At 53.1% G+C, this 20741-nt stretch overlaps 2 protein-coding genes across 3 annotated transcripts in view; both read right to left on the bottom strand.

The window, feature by feature from the left end:
• Window positions 1-660: 660 nt before the first annotated feature.
• Otop3 (otopetrin 3) lies at window positions 661-10119 on the bottom strand. Its single transcript, XM_010630752.2, has 7 exons — window positions 10064-10119; window positions 6198-6614; window positions 5987-6123; window positions 5358-5416; window positions 5003-5121; window positions 2197-3011; window positions 661-1090 (listed from the first exon to the last, which is right to left on the bottom strand). Exons 1-7 carry the CDS (start codon window positions 10080-10082, stop codon window positions 920-922), a joined length of 1737 nt encoding a protein of 578 aa, XP_010629054.1. The 5' UTR covers window positions 10083-10119; the 3' UTR covers window positions 661-919.
• A 2150-nt stretch (window positions 10120-12269) lies between these two features.
• The window catches only part of Otop2 (otopetrin 2), a 9690-nt gene continuing 1218 nt past the window's right edge, over window positions 12270-20741 (bottom strand). For both annotated transcript variants that reach the window (XM_010630750.1, XM_010630749.1), the window contains exons 2-8: window positions 20461-20632; window positions 19876-20221; window positions 19101-19237; window positions 17838-17896; window positions 17345-17466; window positions 14761-15638; window positions 12270-12520 (exon numbers count right to left, since the gene is read on the bottom strand). In XM_010630750.1, the coding sequence (XP_010629052.1) occupies window positions 12350-12520; window positions 14761-15638; window positions 17345-17466; window positions 17838-17896; window positions 19101-19237; window positions 19876-20188 (1680 nt within the window). In that variant the 5' untranslated portion in view covers window positions 20189-20221; window positions 20461-20632 and the 3' untranslated portion in view covers window positions 12270-12349. The remainder of the gene's footprint in view (window positions 12521-14760; window positions 15639-17344; window positions 17467-17837; window positions 17897-19100; window positions 19238-19875; window positions 20222-20460; window positions 20633-20741) is intronic.

Below are 20741 nucleotides of genomic sequence, written 5' to 3'. Positions count from 1 at the left end.
TTTGCACTGGGCTCAGGGAGATGGATGGGCTGTCAGCGGCTGCCTTGTCACCTTCCTGCTCCACCCCAGGGCTCAGAGGATCAGGCAGGCCTAGGACCCACTACCTCCGGTGAGCTGGCTTTGGAAAGTCCCCCAAGGCTCTGTCCCAGAGAAAGGGTGGTGTTGAGGGGTAGAGGTGGGGACTGTGGGAGCCCCAGCCCAGCTCTTCCCACTGTCTCTCATGGATCAAAGAAAGGACTGGTTTAGACCCTTCCTGATCCAGGAATGGGACTGTCCCAGGCCGCAGCCCTACCCAGGACAGCCCATCCTTCCCACCGTGCCTGGAGTGTCAGATCTACTCCTGGGAACAAATGCCACGAAGCCTAAATGCAATCGATCAAACAAACAGTGTTTATGGTAGCAGGAGAGAGCTGTTGAACCCTGCCTGGCAGCTAATTAATGAGCTCATTAGAAGACGGGTGTGTAGGGAGAGTGGGGCAGGGCTGCCTGCAGAGCTCTGAGCTTCCTGGATGTCCTGGGCCAAGCTTGGACAACATGTTCCTCACAGGAGGCAGGCTCTGAGGCCTGGATGGGGGAGGGTGCCCCTCCTGCACTCCTGGATTCCATCATTTAGGCTTGACCCTCCCTGAGAGTCATGGAGCCCTCAACAGCCCCCTGAGGTCAGCCTATGCTGCACGCCTTGTGGGGGTAAGGCAGGGGGAAGGCATGTGCCCAGGCCTGGGAGTGGGCATCCAGAGGTGTATCAAGGCGCTGGCCTTGGTCTTGGGCTACTGGCAGTGTCCTCTGCTCTCAGAAAGGGGGAGGCTTTGCGGGGGGTCCCTATACCTCTTAGAATGAGCCATCTTCCCAGAGCCTTGGGCTACCATCTCCCCTGCCTTGGTCCTTTGGGGTTCCACCAAGGGTGGGTTTCTTGGAGAGCTCAGGCCCCCAAGTAGACCTCTACCAGCCCCCCAACAGAGTGCATGCGGTAGAAGACCCCCAGAGGCAGGCCAAAGTTGACAATGGTGAACCATGTCCGGTAGCCATAGAATTCCTTCTCCAGGCCATTTTCAAACTCGGGGTGGATGCCAAATGCAGGCATCATCCACAGCTGGGGGGCGGGAGAGAAGGGTGGTGAGTCGGGAAGATGCTACCCACTGCCCCAAGGAACTCAACTCAGGGGAGACAGGCCCTAGAACTTGTGGTCCTCCAGCACCACTCCAATCCCATCATCTTGGGCTTTCAGGGAGAGCTCTCTCTGCCCATATCTTTTGTGCCCCACACTGCAAAAGCCCCAGCCACCTCCCTGGTGTGCCTGGGACAGCCTGAGCTCCAGATGGAGCAGGAGCGCCTCAGGCTGCCTCCACACGTGGCTCATGGCAAGAATTCCCAGCCAGTGAGCTGCTCTGCCGAGCTGGGCCTGGAGCTCAGGCTTCCCTCTCCTGCTAGTTGCAGCCCAACCCTGTCCTCTTCTGCCTTCTGTCCAGCTTCTCTCCATCCTGTAGGCCCAGGTCAAACCTTCCTGATGCCTGCCTTGGCCATGTGGGCTCACTTTTCTGAGCTCTTAGTGCGCTTTAGACCAATTTATTACTTCTCTGCCTGGACCTCCGGTTTCACACCTGAGGTGAGTTTTCAGTGTATTAGGGGTTTGGAGTCAGCTCCAAGCTGCCCCACCCAGGCTGTGGAACACTGGGCCAAACAACGCCAAAGCCTCAGTTTCCTCATCTGTCCAGTAGGGACAGTAACAGTGCCTGCTGTTGCAGCCACCAGAAGCTAAGCAATCCTCATCTCTCACTAGGATTGTTTAGAAAACTGGGCACCTTCTGACCTCTTCTTCTGATCGAATTCAGTGGACATATTTAGGGGTAATTCTCTAACAGGTCCCCTGGTGTTCTCCCACCTAGACAGAGAGCTTTGGAAGGTGGAAATCTCTTTTTTTGGTACCAGGGATTGAACTCGGGTCCTTGAGCTTGCAAGGCAGGCGGCCGCACCACTGAGCTAAATCCCCAGCCCTTGGAAGGTGGAAAATCTTATTTGTTCGGGGGGAGCACTCATCTCTGTGCTTGGCACATTTATTCATGCCAGTCAGCTTGGGGGGGCACTTCCTGTTCTCAACCAGCACCAAGAGGCATGCAAACTTGACCCATTCCTCCCTGAGTGAGGATTCTGGGTCCATCCGGGTGTCCCCATTCCCCGGATGCTCCCCCCCCAACTCACTGTGATATTGCAGAGGATGAGGAAGAGTGAGATTTCCTTGAGCACGTGCCGCTTCCAGTTGAGGTGGCTGTAGGAGTGGATGTAGGCCAGCGAGGCCCTTCGTAGATCGTGGCCCAGCTCCAGCAGGGAGCCCCTGCGGGAGTGCTCGGCCTCTGGCTTCCCAGCCAGGCCCTGGGGAGCCACCTCCCACAGCGGGCGGCGGTGCAGGCCCTCGATGATGAAGAGGTTCTGGGTGATGTGCTGGAGGATGAGCAGCAGCGAGTAGGCCAGGATGAGCTGGTTGAGCAGCTCGTTGGGGCGAGTGGCCACGATGGCCACGATGGAGAAGTAGGCGATGCCCATCTGGCCGAGGGCGGCGCCCATCAGCAGCACCACGTCCAGGCTGCGGGTCGGGTTCTTGAGTGTGTCCAGCTCACGCTCCTCCAGCCCATGGATAGCCATGCCCGCCAGGCACGCCAGGCTCATGGCTGGCAGAACTGCCACGTAGAAGGCGTAGTAGAGGGTAAAGTACTGGCGGGCAATGTTGGGGCCGCTAGCCTCGATCTGGAAGAGCACGAAGACGCACACACCTGCCACCAGCGCCAGCAGGCCCAGCAGCGGCCCGAAGATGGCGCCGTGCAGGCGGAAGGGTGGGGAGCTGGGATGCGAGCCCACGTGGGCTACCAGGTGGCGGCCCACGTTCTTCCACATGACGAAGAGCACAGCGCAGCAGATCAGGCAGTACTCAGTGCTGAAGGGGTAGAGCATCAGGTAGCCCTTCTGGAAGACCTCGCACACTGTGGCATTGAGGCACAGACAGGTGTTGGTCCCATTGCCTGGGAGTGGGCAGAGCAGGAGGGCACTTTCAGGTGGGCCTTTTTCTGAGAAAACCGGCAGCACCAACCACTCGCACCTGCTACCCTGAACTTTCTTTTTTAAAAATTAAAATATGAGCCTTTAATATCACTGGGAATACTCGTCATGAGTCCAACAGGCTACACATAGGAAACCAGCTCTAATGAATTCATTTCCCACCCCGAACCTTCAAGAGGTGGAAGGAATCAAACCAGCTGCTCATTTTACAGACATGAAAACATCTGTGGTCTGGACACAGAATTGAAAATCACAGAATGATCATTCTTTTACAAAGGGATTCAACATGTCAGGTAACAAGGTTACATAAAGCAGTTAAAACATTACATCCCTGGTGCTGAATGTCACCACCACAAATCACTTGCTGGGCAGGGCACACCTATCATCTAGAGTGGAGGATCTGGCTGCCACAGCTGAGCACACTGGGGTAATGAGCCCCAGCTGACTTTAAAAGTACATGGCATGGGCCAGGGATTTAGCTCAGTGGTTCCACCGCCTGCCTCTTAAATGCAAGGTCCCATGTTCAATCCTTGGTACAAAAAAAAAAAAAACAAAAAAAAAAAAAAAAAAAAAAAGAAAAAAGAAAAAGAAAAAAAGGTACATGGCGTCCCCAGGGAAATGTAGACACCAAATTGTCTAATCTGAATTTAATTGAGACTTCGGTCCATTCTTTCAATTTGTAGGAAGAACAGGGGACAGGGGAACAAGTTAAATGCTACCACCAAGAAGCAAGTAGACACAAATCTCAATACAGGGGGGAAAAAGAGACTTAGCCATTTAGTAGTTTTAAGTAAACATGTCACATACTTGAACCAACCATCTGCAGAAGACATTTCCTGTACTAACTGGAGAAAGTGGAACATAGAGGGTTGGGGTGATGTTAAGGAATTTTGTTAACAGTTAAAAGATCATGTGGTAAGGTAAGGAATTATACTTTTTTTTTTTTTTTTTGAGATAGGGTCTTGCTACATAGTTCAGGCTGGCCTTGATCTCACTGTGTAGCCCAGGCTGGCCTCATTCCTGTGGCAATCCTCCTACCTCAGGAGGTGCTGGGAATACAGGCACATTACACTGTGCCTGGCAAAATTTATTTTTTAAGAGATGCATACTGAAATGATTTGAGATTAAGTGCCATGATTTCTGAAACCTACTTGGCAAAAAGTAAAATAAATGTGGCAAAATATTCATCTTTATTACATCCAGATGATGGCTATATTCTGTTCTTCACCTCATCTGTACATTTGAGCTTCTTTTATTAAAAAAACAAACAAACCATGATGTCACTTGCCCAAAATTCCCTTCAAACAGTTTTTTGAAAAAAGGTAAACAGAGGATAAGGAGTGGCCACAGTGTGTACACACACACACACACACACACACACACACACACACTGTGATTTATGGAAAGGTGTATAAATGTGTGTGTGTTGGGAGAGCTTGGCTGCATGCAGGTCTTGATGCTACCTGGGGGAGTAGGCACACAGGTGTGGCTGAATCCCACAGATTGCAAGGTTCCCATGTGGGCTTATGGGGTGTAGCTTGTGAGGGAAGACCATACAGGCTGAGAATTGGTCAGCTGGGACAATCTAGAGAGTTTTCTCTGCCTGTAAATCTGCTGCCCTGCTTGATATGCCTAAGTCTGCCTACATTCCTTTCAGCCATGAAGGCTTTTGAGGTCCTTACAAGTGAATTGCAAATACCATAGGTGGGGCACATACCTAAAGGACTTCTCAGTGACCAGCTCAACCAGGACCAGTGGTTAGCTTGCTGACAGCCACTGGGCGGCTGGGAGCAGGGCTACAGGGTGCCAGCCTCTCTTGGAATTCGAAACATACCATGGACAAACTGCAGTTTTCTATTGGTTATCTGTCTGCTCCAATTCTATAACTCATCAGCTTGCGGGAGTGTAGTGGTCTAGTGTAGGTATGGTGGGGGAGGTCTGGTCCCTTCTGTACCTGAGAACTTCTCCATGATGGCGTTGAGCTCAGCCTCGATCTCATGGTGCATGGAGTCATTGGTCACAGCCAGAATCCACAGCAGCAGGTTTGTGGCCAGGGTCAGCATCAAGCCACACCTGGAAGGAGGGTCATACTCTGCTCACTCAGCCTGGCTGGCTCCAAGTGCCAGGTCCTCACTACTGATTGCTGCTGGGATGATCATTTGATCCCAAAGGCAAATCTCATGAGGGCTTCAGGAGAGGTTTCCCTAGAGGTCACCTGAGATTAATCTCAGACTAATCCAAAGCGCCAAGATTCCCCTTCCCAGGAAGCTGAGGGGGCATTGAGAACTCTGGAGGGAGAGAAGACTTACCTAGTGAGGTTGGTCTGGATTTGAACACAGTCCTTACAATGTTTCCAGAGCACCCAGGTCTGAAAGAAACAGGGCCTTGAACCCAAGGGCTGGTGGGAGTGGTGGGATCATGGTGGTGGGTGTTGCTTGTATATTTTCCACAGAAGAGATAGTGAGGGAGCCCGGGTTGGAATCCTGGCTCTTTCATTTCTTTGCTGTGTGACTTTGGGCCAGTGGTCAAATGTCTGAATGTTAGTGGTCTCAACTCTGAAAAGGGGCCAAAACGCCCACTGCTTGAGGGAAATGCTTCCTTGGTAGGGAAAATAAAGAGGGTCATGTAAATATAGCCCCCGACATGGGCTGGGGCGTAGCAGAAACACAAGAGATAATCGGACAGTATTGTGAAGAGATTTGTGTATCCAGTGTGTATATTAGGTACACGATTAGTGCATATTTAGGTATAAGCTCAGATGGACAGGTTTGCAGATGTATACGTTTGGGGGTCATGGTGTGCGTGTGTGTGGATGCAGGCACACAGGGACAGCAACTGTGCAGGGGTCACAGCATGTGTGTCTCCACACCAGGACTCAGAGCTCGCCTTGTGGCCATGTGGTAGAGTGTGTCCCATGAAGATGGCAGAGGTCTGTCACCTGAAAGCCCATGAAGACGATCTCGATGGCCGGGAAGACGAGCTCCAGCTGTGACTTGCAGTGGCTGTGGCTCACGTCGTAGCCGATGCGGAAGATGTTGAGGCAGATGGTGCAGCTGCCGAAGAGCACCAGGGAGCCTGGCTGGGCCAGGCGGGCATTGGCACCCCCCTTGCAGCCAGTGACCCCTCCCGGTTCTCTCCCTTGCTCTCACCTCGCACCCAGATGGGTCCCGCATGAGGGTCGCGATGAAGCACTGCATGAGGCTGCCGTGTGGTGCCCACCGCATAGTACAGGAGCCACAGGAGGGACAGGGCCTTCAGTGCGGCCAGCAGGATCCACACATCACCCAGGGTGATGGACACATTGTTGAAGATCATGCTGCCGATGAAGGCCCCACCCAGGAACAGCACATTGAGGGCCAGGAGCCCCGAGAAGAGCTGCCCGGCCTTCTGTGCCTGCTGGTCTCGCCGCAGCAGCAAGGAGCAGTGGCGTCCCAGCCAGGACCGCTGCCATAGTAGGCCCGGGTATCCCATCTGCTTGGCCCCGAAGTCCATTTGGTCCTGCTTGGCTTGGGTTGCTTCAGTTTCCGGGGCGTCTAGAGAGGCCATGGGTGGAGCCTCAGCAGGCCCTGGAGAGAGAAAAAGGGTCTAAGGATGGCTGCCAGTTCTACCCAGGTTTGAGTCTACCTTTGCGCTTAGCAGCTGTATAACCTAAGGTAAGCTATCCAGTGTGTCTGGTGGGGATGTTGGAAATAGCAGCGGCTACCCCAATGACCTTACAGGGTCCAAGCACGATCTGTGCCGATGCTGCACACAGATACAAGGAATTGTTTGAACTGACTTGAGCACCGCTTGCCGCATCCCACTTCCAGTTGGGCCACCCCGCTTGCTAATGACTCAGGGTCTAATGCCAAGGTGGGACAATGATGGCATATCGGTCAAGGGGGTCAGGGGCATTAGCCAGTGCCTGGCACCTGGGGCTTTTCATGAACAAAAGGCAGCTTGGATCCTGCTGACTCCTGGGAGGGATTCCATTCCTGAAGAGGGGGAGGTCAGGTTGACGTCTTCTCCAACTCTGAACGGTTGGGTTATCGTTGTCTACAGGGTGGTGTTGAACAGGATTCTGAGACTGAGTCTGGGCCTGCTGGGGGAGAATGCTGTGATCTCCCTTATAGCTATGTAAGGTGCCTATAAAATTACTTATGAAGGGTCTAGAAAATACCTACTGGATTTACAGTGGGATTTTCTTCAGGGGAAGGGATGGGGGGCTCAGCTGTAAGCAGTAGATTCTCTTTAGGTTTAATGTTCTAGTATTTTAAAAATAGCTTTATTTATGTAATTGAAATTATTTTATCTTATTTTTGATACCAGGGATCAAACTCAGGTCCCCAGGGTTCAGGGTTCCATGTGCTTACTGCCCATTCTCCAGGTAGAGAACCAAGTACCTTCCTCACTTTTCCCTTTGTCCTTTGCATCCCCTGCAGTCCAAGCCTGTCCATTTCAGCTTCCAAACTGCTCTTAGATTTTTTTCAACATCAGCCATCATTCTAGTTAGGGCTCCCTCCACTCTCTCCTGAACTGGAATCCCTCCCCATGATGCTGTCTCCTCCTGAGAGCTCTGCAAAGACATCCAGCTACCTTCAGTATATGTAAGTCCAAAGCACCTGCTGCACGGTCTGTGTGGCCTTTCAGAATGAAACAAGATGGACATGCATGCAGGGGCCTGGTCCACACAGTGCTCAGGGCAGGATGGCTGCTGCTACCTCCTGCTCTGGCCTTGATTTACCTCCCCAGTGTAGTATCCAGGCTCCACTCCCCTCCCCAGCTGTGCCATCCTGCTGCAGCTCCCAGAATGCCCTGTGCTTTGGCTCACTTACTTGCTTTGCCTACATCCCCATTTTTTACTTGAATGTCCACCCCTCTTGTCTCTTGGTGACTCTAGTGTGTCCTTTAGGACTCAGCAGAGACCCGTTTAGCACTAATGATCCTCCCTAACTCCCCTGTCCATCCTGGGTGAGGGTCCCCTCTGGACCATTGCTGGTGTATCGCCCAGCAGGCTCTAACTTAATTAGCTGTGCTTTGCTCTGTCCCTTCCTCAAGACCCTGAGCTTTGAAAGTTTCCTCTACTCAACCACCAGGAGCCCATCATCACACTGGGCTCTTAACTGTCCTCTCTAGATCCCCCTCTCCTGCATATATATTGTGAGCAATATTTGTACCTTTTGCTGTTCTCCTGGAACAAATGGAGTACTAAACCTTGGGCCTCTTTTTGAGGTTTACAAATGATTTTCACCACTTTCCCAGTCTACCTTGCCGTCCTGGGGCAAACTCTGGGCACCAGACCTAGGAGAGGACTCCACATTTCCCCCGTGGTCTCCTGGCCCCTGCCAGCTTTGCTCTCCCTTCTATCTCAGCCATCATTTCCCTCCAATAACTCTTTCCATCCCCTTTGCCTCCGGGCAGCCTTCCCTCTCTGCCAAAGCACGAAGCACGATGGTGGTGACTTTGCTGTGGTCACTCCTCTCTGTTGAGAGTGGGTGTGTGCTGTCAGGCTTACTGTGGTCGTGGCTGGCTCCCCTCAAGGTCAGGAGCTCCTCCAGGGCCGAGATCTGGTCCTGATTAACTCGGACCCCTCAAGTCTTGCATTGGCAGGGCAGTACTTTCCCTATATTTGCTCATTGATTGTGGCGGTCTCCGAGGAACTTTCAGCACCAGAGCGGTGGACAGAGACCCTTCCTCTTAACCCTTTCCATCCTGGCCCGGAGGAGGAGGCTTTCCAGATCTGTATCTTCTCCTACCAGGCTTCCTCTCCCAGACTGTAGTAAGGCTGAGGCTCAGAGGGACACCTCTTTGCTCCTTTTCCGCCAGCCTGGTGGCTCCACCTCACCTTCCCCAGAACCTGTCCCTGCCCTACCCCACAATCAGGCTACTCTGATGGTTAAGAGCCCTGCTTCTGGCATTTGCTGTAGTACAACTTTTGTGACAAGCTACTCAGGCTCTCTGTGCCTCCGTGCTGTAAACAAATATGCAACTATGGAATGGTAGTGCCTAGTACTAGGAGATGCTTGGTAATTTCTTGAACAAATAAATGAATTAATGCATGATACCTGCCTTATAGGGTTTTGTCAGATTTATACGATTTGACATGCACAAGTGGATAGAGCAGCCCGTGTTGGCCATTTGTGCATTTCCCCTCCAGTTCTTAGGAAGTCCTGAAGAGGAGGGAAGGGCAGGGGTTATTGGTGAATTTCAGGGACGATTTTTGTCAGATTGCAGGCCTAGAGGGGACACTGGAGCAAGGTTCCAGGTACTCTCATTCCCCTCTGACACTTTTTTTGACCTTCCACCTCTGAGGGCCAACCCTCCAGAAGCGCTAGGGAGCTACCGAGGGGATGGTTTAGTTTCACCGCAGGGCTGGGGTTGGAGTGGGCACCCTGGGGGTCTTGGAAGAGCGCTGGGGGAGAACGCGCCTGACACAGACAGGTTGTCCGCCTGGCCTGGCACCGCCATGCGTCGCCAGACAAGGGAGGGCCGGGACAAAAACTGGTTTATGGATCGAGGTTAGAGGCGGGCGATGAAAGCCGAGGAGCCGTCGTTGGGGCGCAGGGCGCGTCCGGAAGCGCAGAACAAGCTCGGGCGGAGGCTGCTGAGCGAGGGCAGAGCAGCTTCAGAATTCCTTCGCGAGCCATCTGAGGGACTGCAGGACCAGCCCCGTACCCCTTTAATCAGCCATCCAGGTTTCTCGCTTCTTCCCCGGCTCGGAGCCCCCTTTCGGCTGTGTGGATCTGGCCGGTACAGGGTGCGCCCTGCTGACCTACGTCCTCCCCCAGTCGGTGGAAAGGAGGTGAGTAGAGGCCGGCGGCGGTGCAGAGAAGGAGTCAGGCACCGGACTAGAGTTAACCTTTTGCTGGTCACCTGCCCTTTTCCACTAGTCCCTGCAACCCCTAGCTCCTGAACTCCCGCTCTGGAAGCATTGTGTGTGTGTGTGTGTGTGTCTTGGGGGAGGCTTGAGGGAATGTATGTTCTCCCTGCGGTCCGGGACCACTCCAGGTCAGAGAGGCGGTGCGGGGATCCTTACCTGGGACCTGGGAGGGCATCGCGGCCGGCTGACCACCAGCTGAGTGCTGCGCAGTCCGTCAGTCCTTGTGAGGCTCCAGTGCCCCCGACCGATGCCCCCGACGCCCTCCCCCCGCTGGACTGTGCAGCCGCCGCTCGGGCTCCACGACCCATCGATTTTTCTGTTGACTTTGGGAATCTCATTAATCCCTCGTTAATTACCCCGCCGGGGCACGGGCCCAGAGCCAGCAGCCAATGGCTAGGTGGCTGGGCAGGTGGGCGGGGCTGGGGGCGGTACCGGCGCTCACGGGGTGATGGGGGCGCGGTCAGGGTCCCCAGCAGGTGGACTGGCTCTGCGCTGGCTGGCGGCCTGCCCTCAGAGTGAGTAGATTGGAAATGCAATATCCTGAGGCCCGGGGTTCAGGCTGCACTTTCCCCTGGCCCCCCTTCCCTTCCTGGTCTGGGGTCGTCTTTCCTGTATCTATCACCAGACTGTCCTTTAAATCAAACATGAACTTGGGGCTGAAGAGATGGGGTTAAGGCCTCATCCTGAAGAAGAGGAAGGCAGTCAGCTCTCTCTGGCTTGCCTCAGTTTCCCCTGTGGCCTCTGATCCCACAGACCTCATGCTGCTGACAGTATGACAGCTTTCCCCTGATGTCCTCTGGGTTTAAGATGTCACTATACCCAGACTGCTCCCCAAAATGCCACGTGCTCCCACCCTGGTCCACAGCCCAGTCCCGGCCTAACCCCTCCTCCCACTGACCACCTGCTCTGCTCCTGGCTGTCTGCGAAGCTTCTGCCCCATCTCTGGCCCCTTTATCTCTGTCTCCCTCCCTCCAAGTCCATCTCTATGCCTTTGGCAGAGGAGAAGCCCTAAGGTGCAGCTCTTCAGGGACCCCCCAGCCCGGACACTGGTGGGTAAAGAGCAGCCCAGGGAGTAAGGATCTGAGTTCCCCAAACTGTCTTTAACTAGAATCATCCCATATTTGTATCTATGGTATGGGCTCCTAAAATTCTTGATTTTTTTTTTTTTTTTTTTTTTTTTTTTTTTTTTTTGGTACTGGGGATTGGACTCAGGACCTTGCCAGGCAGGCATGGTGCCACTGAGTTAAGCCCCTGGTGCACTCTTGTAATATTTTTTGATGATAGAAAGTTTTGCTGCTTGTGGTTAATGGGCATAGGGGAGGGGGACCAGAGGAAAGTGTGGCCTGAATCCCAGGCCTCAGGATGTTGCATTTCTAGGTGCAATTGGGCCTGGTGCAGTTGGACAGGAGGAGGAACGACTCCCAGTGTTCTGTAGCACAGTAGGGTAACTTTGGTTGACAGCAATTCACTGGATGCTTCTGAGTTGCGAAGAGAGGATTTTGAATGCTCCCAACACAAAGAAATGATTTTTGGGGTGAGATGATAGATATGCTGATTACCCTCATCTGATCATGACACATTGTATACATGTGTTGAAATGCCACATTGTATGCCATAATTATGTACAAATTACTATGTGCCAACTTTTAAATATATTAATAAAAAGCTCTGCTATTTCTTTAACAAATTTGAAGGCAATTATTCTTCATAGAAAGGCTCAGGCTGTCTGTGGCTGTCTTGGGCAAGTCATTTTACTTTTCTGGCTCTCAGATTCCTCCCTTGTAAACTGTGAATATTGCACTAGATCAGTCTTTCCTAACTTTTGTTGTCACGGGACACATAACAGTATGAGTACATGTGTGACATCTGGAGGAAGGTGGCAGCTCGAGTACTTCATCCACACTCCATCCACACATCTACTCCCAATCACCCGGTTACCTACTGTATAGACAGTGTGCACTGCAGACCCAGCTCACCCATGGAAAAGCATGAGGCCTGAAAATCTTTGGACTTTTCTGGTTCTGACTGCCAGGTCTCTCTCCATGACCACCTCAGATGGAGCACTGAGACAAGAAGAGGGGACAGGGGGTGAATCGAGGTTTTATTGATTCCCAGTTCCAGACAGTGCACTGGCCAGGCCATGAGAGTAGGGTTCACAGAGCCAATCCCATGCTTTCAGACCCTTCTAGGTCCTAGGAAAGCTTTGGGGAAAGATTTCCCTTCCCAAGTCACCCCAGGTGACTAGGGTTATGCTGGGGTGGATGGGCAATATCCAGATTGCGATTTAAAAACTCATCCTGAAAAAATAAACTCTTGAGAAAATTCCACTCTGGGGCCAGTGGGCAACGTGGGTATTGTGGCACTATATCTTCCACCCAGGGGTTCAACTGAGTGGGCCCATGAGCCAAGTTGACCCTCACCCCCGTGTCTCTGTCCAAGGCCTCAGGACAGCACATAGACCTCCAGCAGGCTGGAGACAGCATGCATGCGGTAGAAAATGCCGAAAGGCAGGCAGATGTTGACGATGGCTGCCCAGAGGGAGTAGCCGTAGAACTCCACCTCCACTTTGTTGCTGAAGTGGGGCCGGGCCCCAAAGGCGGGCATGATCCACAGCTGTGTGGGGAGATTGGAGCATCAGGAATCTGCCTGGAACAAACCTTCAACTCTTTGGGTGCTTTTCTGGTTTGGGACACGATGCGGACCCCAGCAGTCTAGTTCAGTAAACACTGATCATTGAGTGTCACTGAATGGTGACCTCCAGCATCTTGCACAGAGACTGGCACTCTCTAAGGAGCTCAGAAAGAGTGCCCAACTAAACTAGTCTACTCCTAGCCTCAGGCTCTGTCTGTGGTCACCTCTCCCTTCTTTTTTTGCACCTGTGGGATGGAAGTTTCAACAGATGATGTAAGAAATTGGTTCAAACAGCTGGATCTGCAGCTGGTAAGAATCAGTGAGGCCCAAGGAAGAGGGTTCAGGGCCCAACCAGGAGGCCACACCTTCAGCCTCCATGAACTCTGCTATCCCACTCCATGCCCACTCCCTGCCCGCTTCTCAGCTCCAGGAGGAGGTGAAACTAGAATTCTGCATCACCTCTGCCTGGGAGCTCGAGGGGCTCCATTTGGGTGAGGAGTATGAAGAAAAGGATAAAGGCTTCTGGGCCACCACCATCCCTGCCCTAACTAACTGCATCCTCGAGTACGTCATAGCCACCCCCCTCCCCCAGCCTGTTCTGTCCCGTGAAATGAAGGAAGTGAGGATGGTGCTGTCAGAATGATTCATGCTCACCTATCTGCAGTAAAAGCAGCCTCCTGAACGGTGGCTACCAGCCTATCAGCCGGATCTGGGCAGAAGGTATGTGGGGGCAGAGCAGCCCACCTCTCCTTATAAAAGCCGGGCCCAGACATGTTACATAGTGAAGTTCTGAGCCTTAGCGTTTCCACTCGTAGGATGAGATTGGTGACTACATTTTTTTTTAAAGCTGAAACTGACTATTGGAAGGCTCCTGCATGGGGTCGTGTCTTACCTATCGGGGGCCGTGACCTGTCAGATGGGCAACATTCATAATGAGACTTCTCTAAGAATGTGTCTCAGGGTTGCTGGTGTCTTTCACACAGTTAGAATTCGTGGGATAGAATTCACTCTGCACATGGTGTTCTATATTGGGCTGAACCCATGCACGTATTTTTCTGTGATGCCAGGGATCCGACTCAGGGCTTCACAACACTAGTAAGTGCTCTATGAATAAGCTACACCCCAGGCCTCAGGACACCTCCTATTAAGGATGTGTCTGAATTAGGGATATTCTTTTATTGCAGGGTGCAGTTTAAAGGACTGCCTTTATACTGAGTCCATTTTCATTGAAAGTTTTGTTTGTTTCCTATTTGGGATTCTCAGTGGTCCCTTGGTATACGTAGGGGATTTGTTTCAGATGGATAACAAAATCCAAGGATGTGCAAACATTTTATATAAGATGTTTGCATACTAACCTGTGTATTTTTCCCGCATACTTTAAAATTTTAAATTCTCTTTAATTCTTGTACTCCTAACATGTAAGACAATGTAGTTGCTATACAAATAGCAGTTGCACTATATATTTTTAAGGAAGTAATACTATTTTTCCATCGGAGGTTTGGATAAATCCTGGGCTCTGCAACCAGCAGATACAGAGGGTACCCACATGGGTATGTGTTTCTATAGTAGAGATTTCTGTACCGGAGATCATTTCTATGCTGGAGCATGTCTATATCAGGTTGTAGCTATGCTAGGAATGTTTCCAAGTTGGGGTGTACTTTCTTCATGAGGGTTTCTGCCCCAGGTACTTCCACCGGGAGTAGCATATTTGCACTAGGTGAAGTCTGTTGCTCTTAGCGTGGACTTTGCTAAATCACTGAGGAGGGGGAGGCCGTCATCCGCACCCCACTTCCAGCCAGCCTACCAATGCACTCCCTTAGCAGAATGCTCACACTCACACGGGTCTCAGTTACTTCCTGATGCTGCTCCACTTATTCTGAGAAGCAGGCAGGTCACAAGTTCCCAGGAGCAGTCACACCTTCCATATCAGTTCTCAGCTCCCTCTTGCCTCCACCCTACCCCCCATGTCAGCCTTCCCTGGGATCCCGCCAGCTCTGTCTGCTGCCTACAGGCCAGAAGCTGGGATTTTACTCTCTCTGTGTGCCCTGAGATGCTGTTTGCCCGAGGGTTTCAGCTGGCCTTCTCTGGCCCACTCCTTTCCTAGAGAGCTGGAAGTCCCTCGAGCATGCCAGGTGAGGCAGGCGAGGCTGAACGGACAGACTCACAGAAGCACCCTTCCTCACCCCCCTCTTGTGCCCATCACCTCTTCCCCAGTTACTCACGATGACATTGCAGAGCAGAAGAAACAGAGAAATGTCTTTTAGGCACCGGCGTCTCCAGTGGCCTCTGGGTGCCAAGATGATGGCCACTGCTTCCTGAGGGCCTGCCGGGCTGGGGTTGACCAGCGTGGGGGTGGACGGGCAGGCCGGCAAGGTGTGGAGGGCATCCAGGTTGGCAAAGGTAAGGCCCTGGCAGGGTTCCTTGGGGGGAGATTCCCGAGGCTCCTCCCCAGGCGGTCCCCGGTGGAGGCTCTCGATGATGAACACATTCTGGAAGGTGTGCTGGGCAATCATGAGCAGAGCATGGGCCAGGTTGAGCGCCCCCAGCAGGTCCCTGGGCGTGCCCACCACCACGGCCACAATGGAGTAGTAGGAGATGGCATACTGGCCCAGGGCGGCGCCCATCAGCAGGGCCACATCCAGGGTACGTGTGGGGTTCTTATGGTGGTCCATGGCCCGGCGGTCAAAACGGTAGATGACTGAGCCACTCAGGCTGACCAAGGTCATGAGCCCCAGACAGACAATGTTGAAACTGTAGTAGGTGACCAGGGCTTGCTGGGTGTGGCTCCCCTCCCCACTCACTTGGACTTCGTAGAGGATGAAGACGGCCAGGCCCACCACAAATAGTATTAGGCCCAGGACTGGGCCTGCAAAAAAGGTCTCCCGGAAAAGGTTGGCTGGGGATGGCGTGTGGCTGTGGCCGTGGGTGGCGGCCAGCAGCCTGCCCACGTTCTTCCACATGACATAGAGAAGGGTGGAGGCAAAGAGGCTGTACTCGATGTTGAAAGGATACAGGTAGAAGTAACCCTGCTGAAAGATCTGACAGATGGCTGTGTTGCAGGAGCAGGCGTCTCCCCCACTGGAGCTGCTTGCACGCTCGACTGCGGAGAGAGGACACAGGGCTAGGCTGCTCTTTTGTGCCAGCCTGTGACCTTTGTAAGGGTGGGTCTCTCTCTGCTAGTAGCCCAAATGCCTTCACAGGGCTTGGCACATTCATTCATTCTACAAATATTTATTCAGCACCTACTATGTGCCGGAGTCTATGAGAAACATTGATGCTCAATTAAAACAAAACAAAATCACAGAAGTTTCCACCTCACCCCCTTTCATTCCTTCAATTCCTTCCCATTCATAATGACATCTGGCTCCCCGAGGAAGACAAGCTCTAGTCCTCTTTGAAGGTGGCCCTCTTGGGATCCCCTAAAGTTCAGGCTTCCCCAAAGCTTTTCCTGGCACCTGACTTTGTCCAGAAAGCTAGCTGCTGTTCCCGTCTCTACTGTGATCTCCCTGTGGTTTGTACCACACTGAAAGGAATGTTTTTTCACGCCTTGGGGGTTGAAGCTGGGGCCTTAACACTGAGCTACATCCTCATCCCTTTCAATTTTTTAAAAATCTTGAGACAGGGTCTCATTAAATCACTGAGTTGCCCAGGCTGGTCTCAAACTTGCATTCCTCCTGCCTCAGCCTCTCAGTGCTACGAGTACAGGTGTGCCCCACCATAGCTGGCTACCAGAAGGAATCTGGACTGAAATCCAGAGTGTGCTTTGTAGGATGGCATGGGCCCTGACAAAGATCTCTTTTGACCCCAGATCTATCCCAGATGGATTTGCAGACAAAGAAGCTGAGGTTCAAGGAGGTAAAAGGATTTGGAATGGGAGAGCTAAAGCAAGTGGCTTGACTTCTAACCCCAAGGCAGGGCCTGTGTTAGTGGGTCTCTCTTACTGTGAGAGTGGACCCACTGTGGAGGACCCACCGAATCGGGTTGACCTCTTGCCTTGGCTGCTTTTAATCCCCTCAGGACACTCTAGACATACAAGGTGGCCCTTTATCAGTCCTGCGGGGCTGGGCTGTCCTCAGCAGCTGGGGCCACACTTTCTGTGTCTGTACCACCGCCTTCCATGCAGATGTGTGCTGGTGTCTTAGCCTCTGGTTTCACCTAATGTGTGTGTGGGGGCCCTAATGGGACCTGGAGCCTACGGACCCTCTTCTTCCCAGTGTGCTCACTGGTCAAAAGCAAAGATGGATCTGAGCACTAGTCTTCTCATTTCAGTCTCTAGGACCTTGAGTAAGCTACATAAGCCCTCCATGCCTTCATTTCTACATTTCTAGACTAGGAATACTAATAAGATCCACTTCCAAGGGACGGTGTGAGGGTTAAATAAGACACTATTATTAGGGACAGATAGGGCTTGGTAAAACTGTCGCTATTATCATTGTGATGGGATGGTTATTTCTCACCTTCTCTTCCTTCCCAGGTTCTCTCCTCTGACCCCGGACTTCTGCTTTGGAGCCACTCTGCCTCCCTTACCCCTCCTCCTCCCCTTTCTTCCAAGAGCCTGGGTCCCTTCCTGCTGGGGTGGAAACCTGGACTGTGGCTGAACGTTCGAGGATGAGAAGATGCCCCCAGTATCCTCTCTCCTGTCCCCTTCATCCATATGTCTGAGGCAGAGCCTAGAGTGGGAAGAGGGCCCTAGCTTCCATCTTTGCCTCCATGCCCTGGTGACAGCACAGTTGCCTGACTACAAATCCACAAAGCATCCAGCCCAAGGCACGGCAGCCACAGGGTCAGGGTTAAGGGGGAACTCACCGTCAGGGCTGAGGCGTGTGTGGCTGATGTTGCTGTGGGAATGGGCCTGGTGCACGGATTCATCCACCACGGCTGCCATCCAGATGGCCAGGTTGGTGGTGAGCGTGAACATGAGTCCACATCTGTTTGGGGGTTGAGGGAGGCCAAGAGGCCCATGAGTCTTTGGTTCATCTTGGGTCCCCAGTGAGGTGGAGGGATCAGGGAGCTCTCCCGAGAGATGGTGTTGAGAAGGTAGAAGGCAGCCAGGCCCTTGTGAATAGGAGAGTTGAGTTTGGAAGGCCAGGATGACAACTGAGAGAGGAACAGGGGTTTCTGGAGGCTTGGGCCCCTTCCCACACACATGAAAGGAGGAGGGTACAGTGTAGTGGAATCAGGCTGACAAATTAAGGACTTTGGCAGGAACCCCACCCAGGAGGCGGAGGGAGGAGCCACGTTTAGGCTAGACAGCTCTCAGGTGGCAGGCTGGGCACAGACATTGAGCTGTAGTTCTCACCGGGTCAGATCCAGGTGGACGTGAATGCAGTCTTTGGCAGAGACCCAGAGAAAGTAAGTCTGTTGAGAGAGGGAGGGAGGGTCATTATTCTGCAAGTGGGCTAAACTCCAGGGAGCCCGTGTCCACGCCCAGGGTTATGGCCTCTCCACACCAGTGGACCTTCTTTTAAAGGAGTTGGTTCATTTTAGCTTTGCAAAAGGAGATTGGGAACATTTTCTGTTTCTACTCTATGGTACTGCTTGTACAACAGTAGTGGTTCTCAGTTCTTTAAAGGTTTGCAAAATGTCAGCTGTAAAATTCTAAGGCTGGGGATTTAGCTCAGTGGTTCTGCTGCCTGCCTCGTAAATGCAAGGTCCTGAGTTCGATCCCTGGTAACAAAAAAACAAAAACAAAATAAGTCTGGTTTGGGTGAGTTCTTTGGGGAGAGGGTAGTGAGGGCCAGAAAGATCTTTGGCTACCTTGTTATTTATTCCTGGGAGCAGGGCCAGCCTCACACTAGGTCTTTGTAAGGCAGAAGAGGTCTCCGGTGACTTCTCACTGCTCTTGACCACATCCCCTGCCTTGTCCTCCTCTGGCTGCAGGTGAATCACTGCTAGGAGACTTGATGTGGGAGTTCTGTGGTTTCATTTTTCCTGACTGTTCTTCAAACTCACGAAATGTAAAAAACTAAAACTGTACGAGTGCCAAGGTCACACATGTGTCGAACTGTGGACACCTAGGCAGCAGGGTGGTGCTTCAGGGCAGGGCACAGTCCTTGTGGCCACTCCATCATGCTACAGAGCTATGGTCTCTTAGAGCCCGTGTAGGACCAGTCTCGGCTCAGCTCAGTCAGACGGTCTTTCAAAATGGTGTTTAGGCCACCGATTACAAAGGAAATTGAACCTGTTTAGAAAATCTCAGTGATAGAATACCCCCCCACCTATACCAACTATAGAGCCACACTGATGCCAATCTTGCCCTGTCCTCAGCATGCCCTGGACTGAGACTGATGGCCTCCAAGGGCCCTCGAGGAGGGCAGACCAAGTTGTAGCGGGCAGGGCCAGCTGTCTCAACTCACGCTTCCTAGGTGTTGACTATCGGCACTGCTTAGGGTGGGAGCTCACATTTAGATATTACCTCATTACCCAGAGGTTCATGGTGCTTCCTCACTATGAACTCATGGGATCCCTACTACGGTCCTTTCCCACCAAGTTGCTCAGGGAGGGAAAGCTCAGGTCTTCTGGCTCCTTTCTGTCACACTCAGGGACATTGAGTCCTGCCCACCTGGACAATGACGAACACAGCCTGGATGAGGGGGTGCAGGATCTTGATGGCTGACTGGCACTCAAAGAAACTGGAGTAGTAGCCAGTCTTGAAGACATCCATGACGAGAGTGCAGATTCCAAACAACACCAGCCCACCTGGGGGTGGAGTCAGAGAGGGTCAGAGAAGCAAGAGAGAAGAAGGCTTGTGGAGTGGAACACAAATTCTGAGGGTAAGTGGCTAGATGGGAAGGTGTCGTGAGTGGTTGGATGATTGGGTGGGCGGATGAATGGGGAGGGTCGGAGGATGGATGAATAGGCAAATGGGCAAACATTAAGACTGACTGATGGGTAGGTGCATAGAAGGATGAATGTATGAATGAGTAGGTGGTTGGATGGCTGGATGGATGGGAAGGGTGAAAGGATGGATGAATGGGTGAATGGATGGGTGAGTGCATGACTGGCTGCCCTATCGTGCCTCCCTCTTAAGGGTTCCCTAGATGAGAGAAAGGGCCCTAGACCGGCTCTTCAGTTGCTACTGTCTTCTGTGTCCCTCTCTCCATCAAAAGGTCTCCCTTCACGGTCTCTCTCCAATCTTTAGACCAAGCAACGAAGCCACCCCGTCCCTCCCTCTATTCCCACCAACTCCAGGACCTCCCCCCACTTTCTTTCCACAGCAGCCTCCTCCCTCTCCCTCAGTCACACACAGCTCTGCCCAGGGAACTTCTCACTCCCTCCGCACGTCCTCCAGGAGCCCCACCCTGCAGCTCCCCTCTGCTCCCACCTCCCCCAGGCACCTCGGAGCCAAATGGGTCCGGCGTGGGCGTCCATGTAGGGCACCGCGTTGGGGCAGCGCGCCGTGCGGAGGAGGTAGAAGAGGATCCAGAGCGAGGCCAGCAGCATCATGGTGGTGAGCAGCGCGAACACGTCGGTGTCGTACACGGCCACCTTGTTGAAGGCGCCCCCGCTGATGAGCGTGCAGGCGAGCAACAGCACGTTGACGGCCAGCAGCACCGACAGCAGGCGGCCGCCCTTCTTCCACACCTCGCGGGGGGCCGCCCGCGGCCCCGGCGCGCTCTCCTTGGGGCCCAGGGCCAACGCCTCCGACATGGTGGGGGCGACTGAGGAGGCTGCAGGGGGTCACTGCGAGAGAGGAGAGCAACGGACCCCAGCTCAATTCCGAGGGCTTTCCCGTCCCCATCTTATCTCTAGATATGGGGCTCGGGAGATCCTAACCCGGTGCTGGGGGAAGCGCTGGGGAAGGCAGAGAGGAGACCCGCAGCCTGCACCTGTGAGCCTCCGCGCGGAAGGGGAGAGGCGGAGGCTGCCGTCGGAGCCGCTTCCTAAATCCCACTGTCCGTCCGCCTGCCCAGGGCACGCACCTGAGTGGCCCCGGAGCTCGCGCAGAGTTGGGGCTCAAGGGTTGGCGAACGTCTCCTCTCTCCCACACCGGGCTGGACAGGCGCTTTATATCCGAGAGCGCTGGGTGATTTACAGCCGCGGGAGCTCGGCTCCATAAACCTCTCGGTCCCTCTCACATGATCCATCTTTACTCTGGGTTGAATTTGGGGAAGTGCCCGCGGGAGTCAGATAAGGCAAGATTTATATTTACCTGTTTAGAGCACCCCCCTCCCCGGCCCTTCCAGGCTGCGGCGGCTAGAGG

This window comes from Fukomys damarensis, unplaced genomic scaffold (assembly GCF_012274545.1).
Source record: "Fukomys damarensis isolate Sample0158 unplaced genomic scaffold, DMR_v1.0_HiC HiC_scaffold_23, whole genome shotgun sequence".
Taxonomy (NCBI): domain Eukaryota; kingdom Metazoa; phylum Chordata; class Mammalia; order Rodentia; family Bathyergidae; genus Fukomys; species Fukomys damarensis.
Note: the sequence above shows the minus strand (reverse complement) of the source record. Positions and strands in the feature narration are given on the sequence as shown.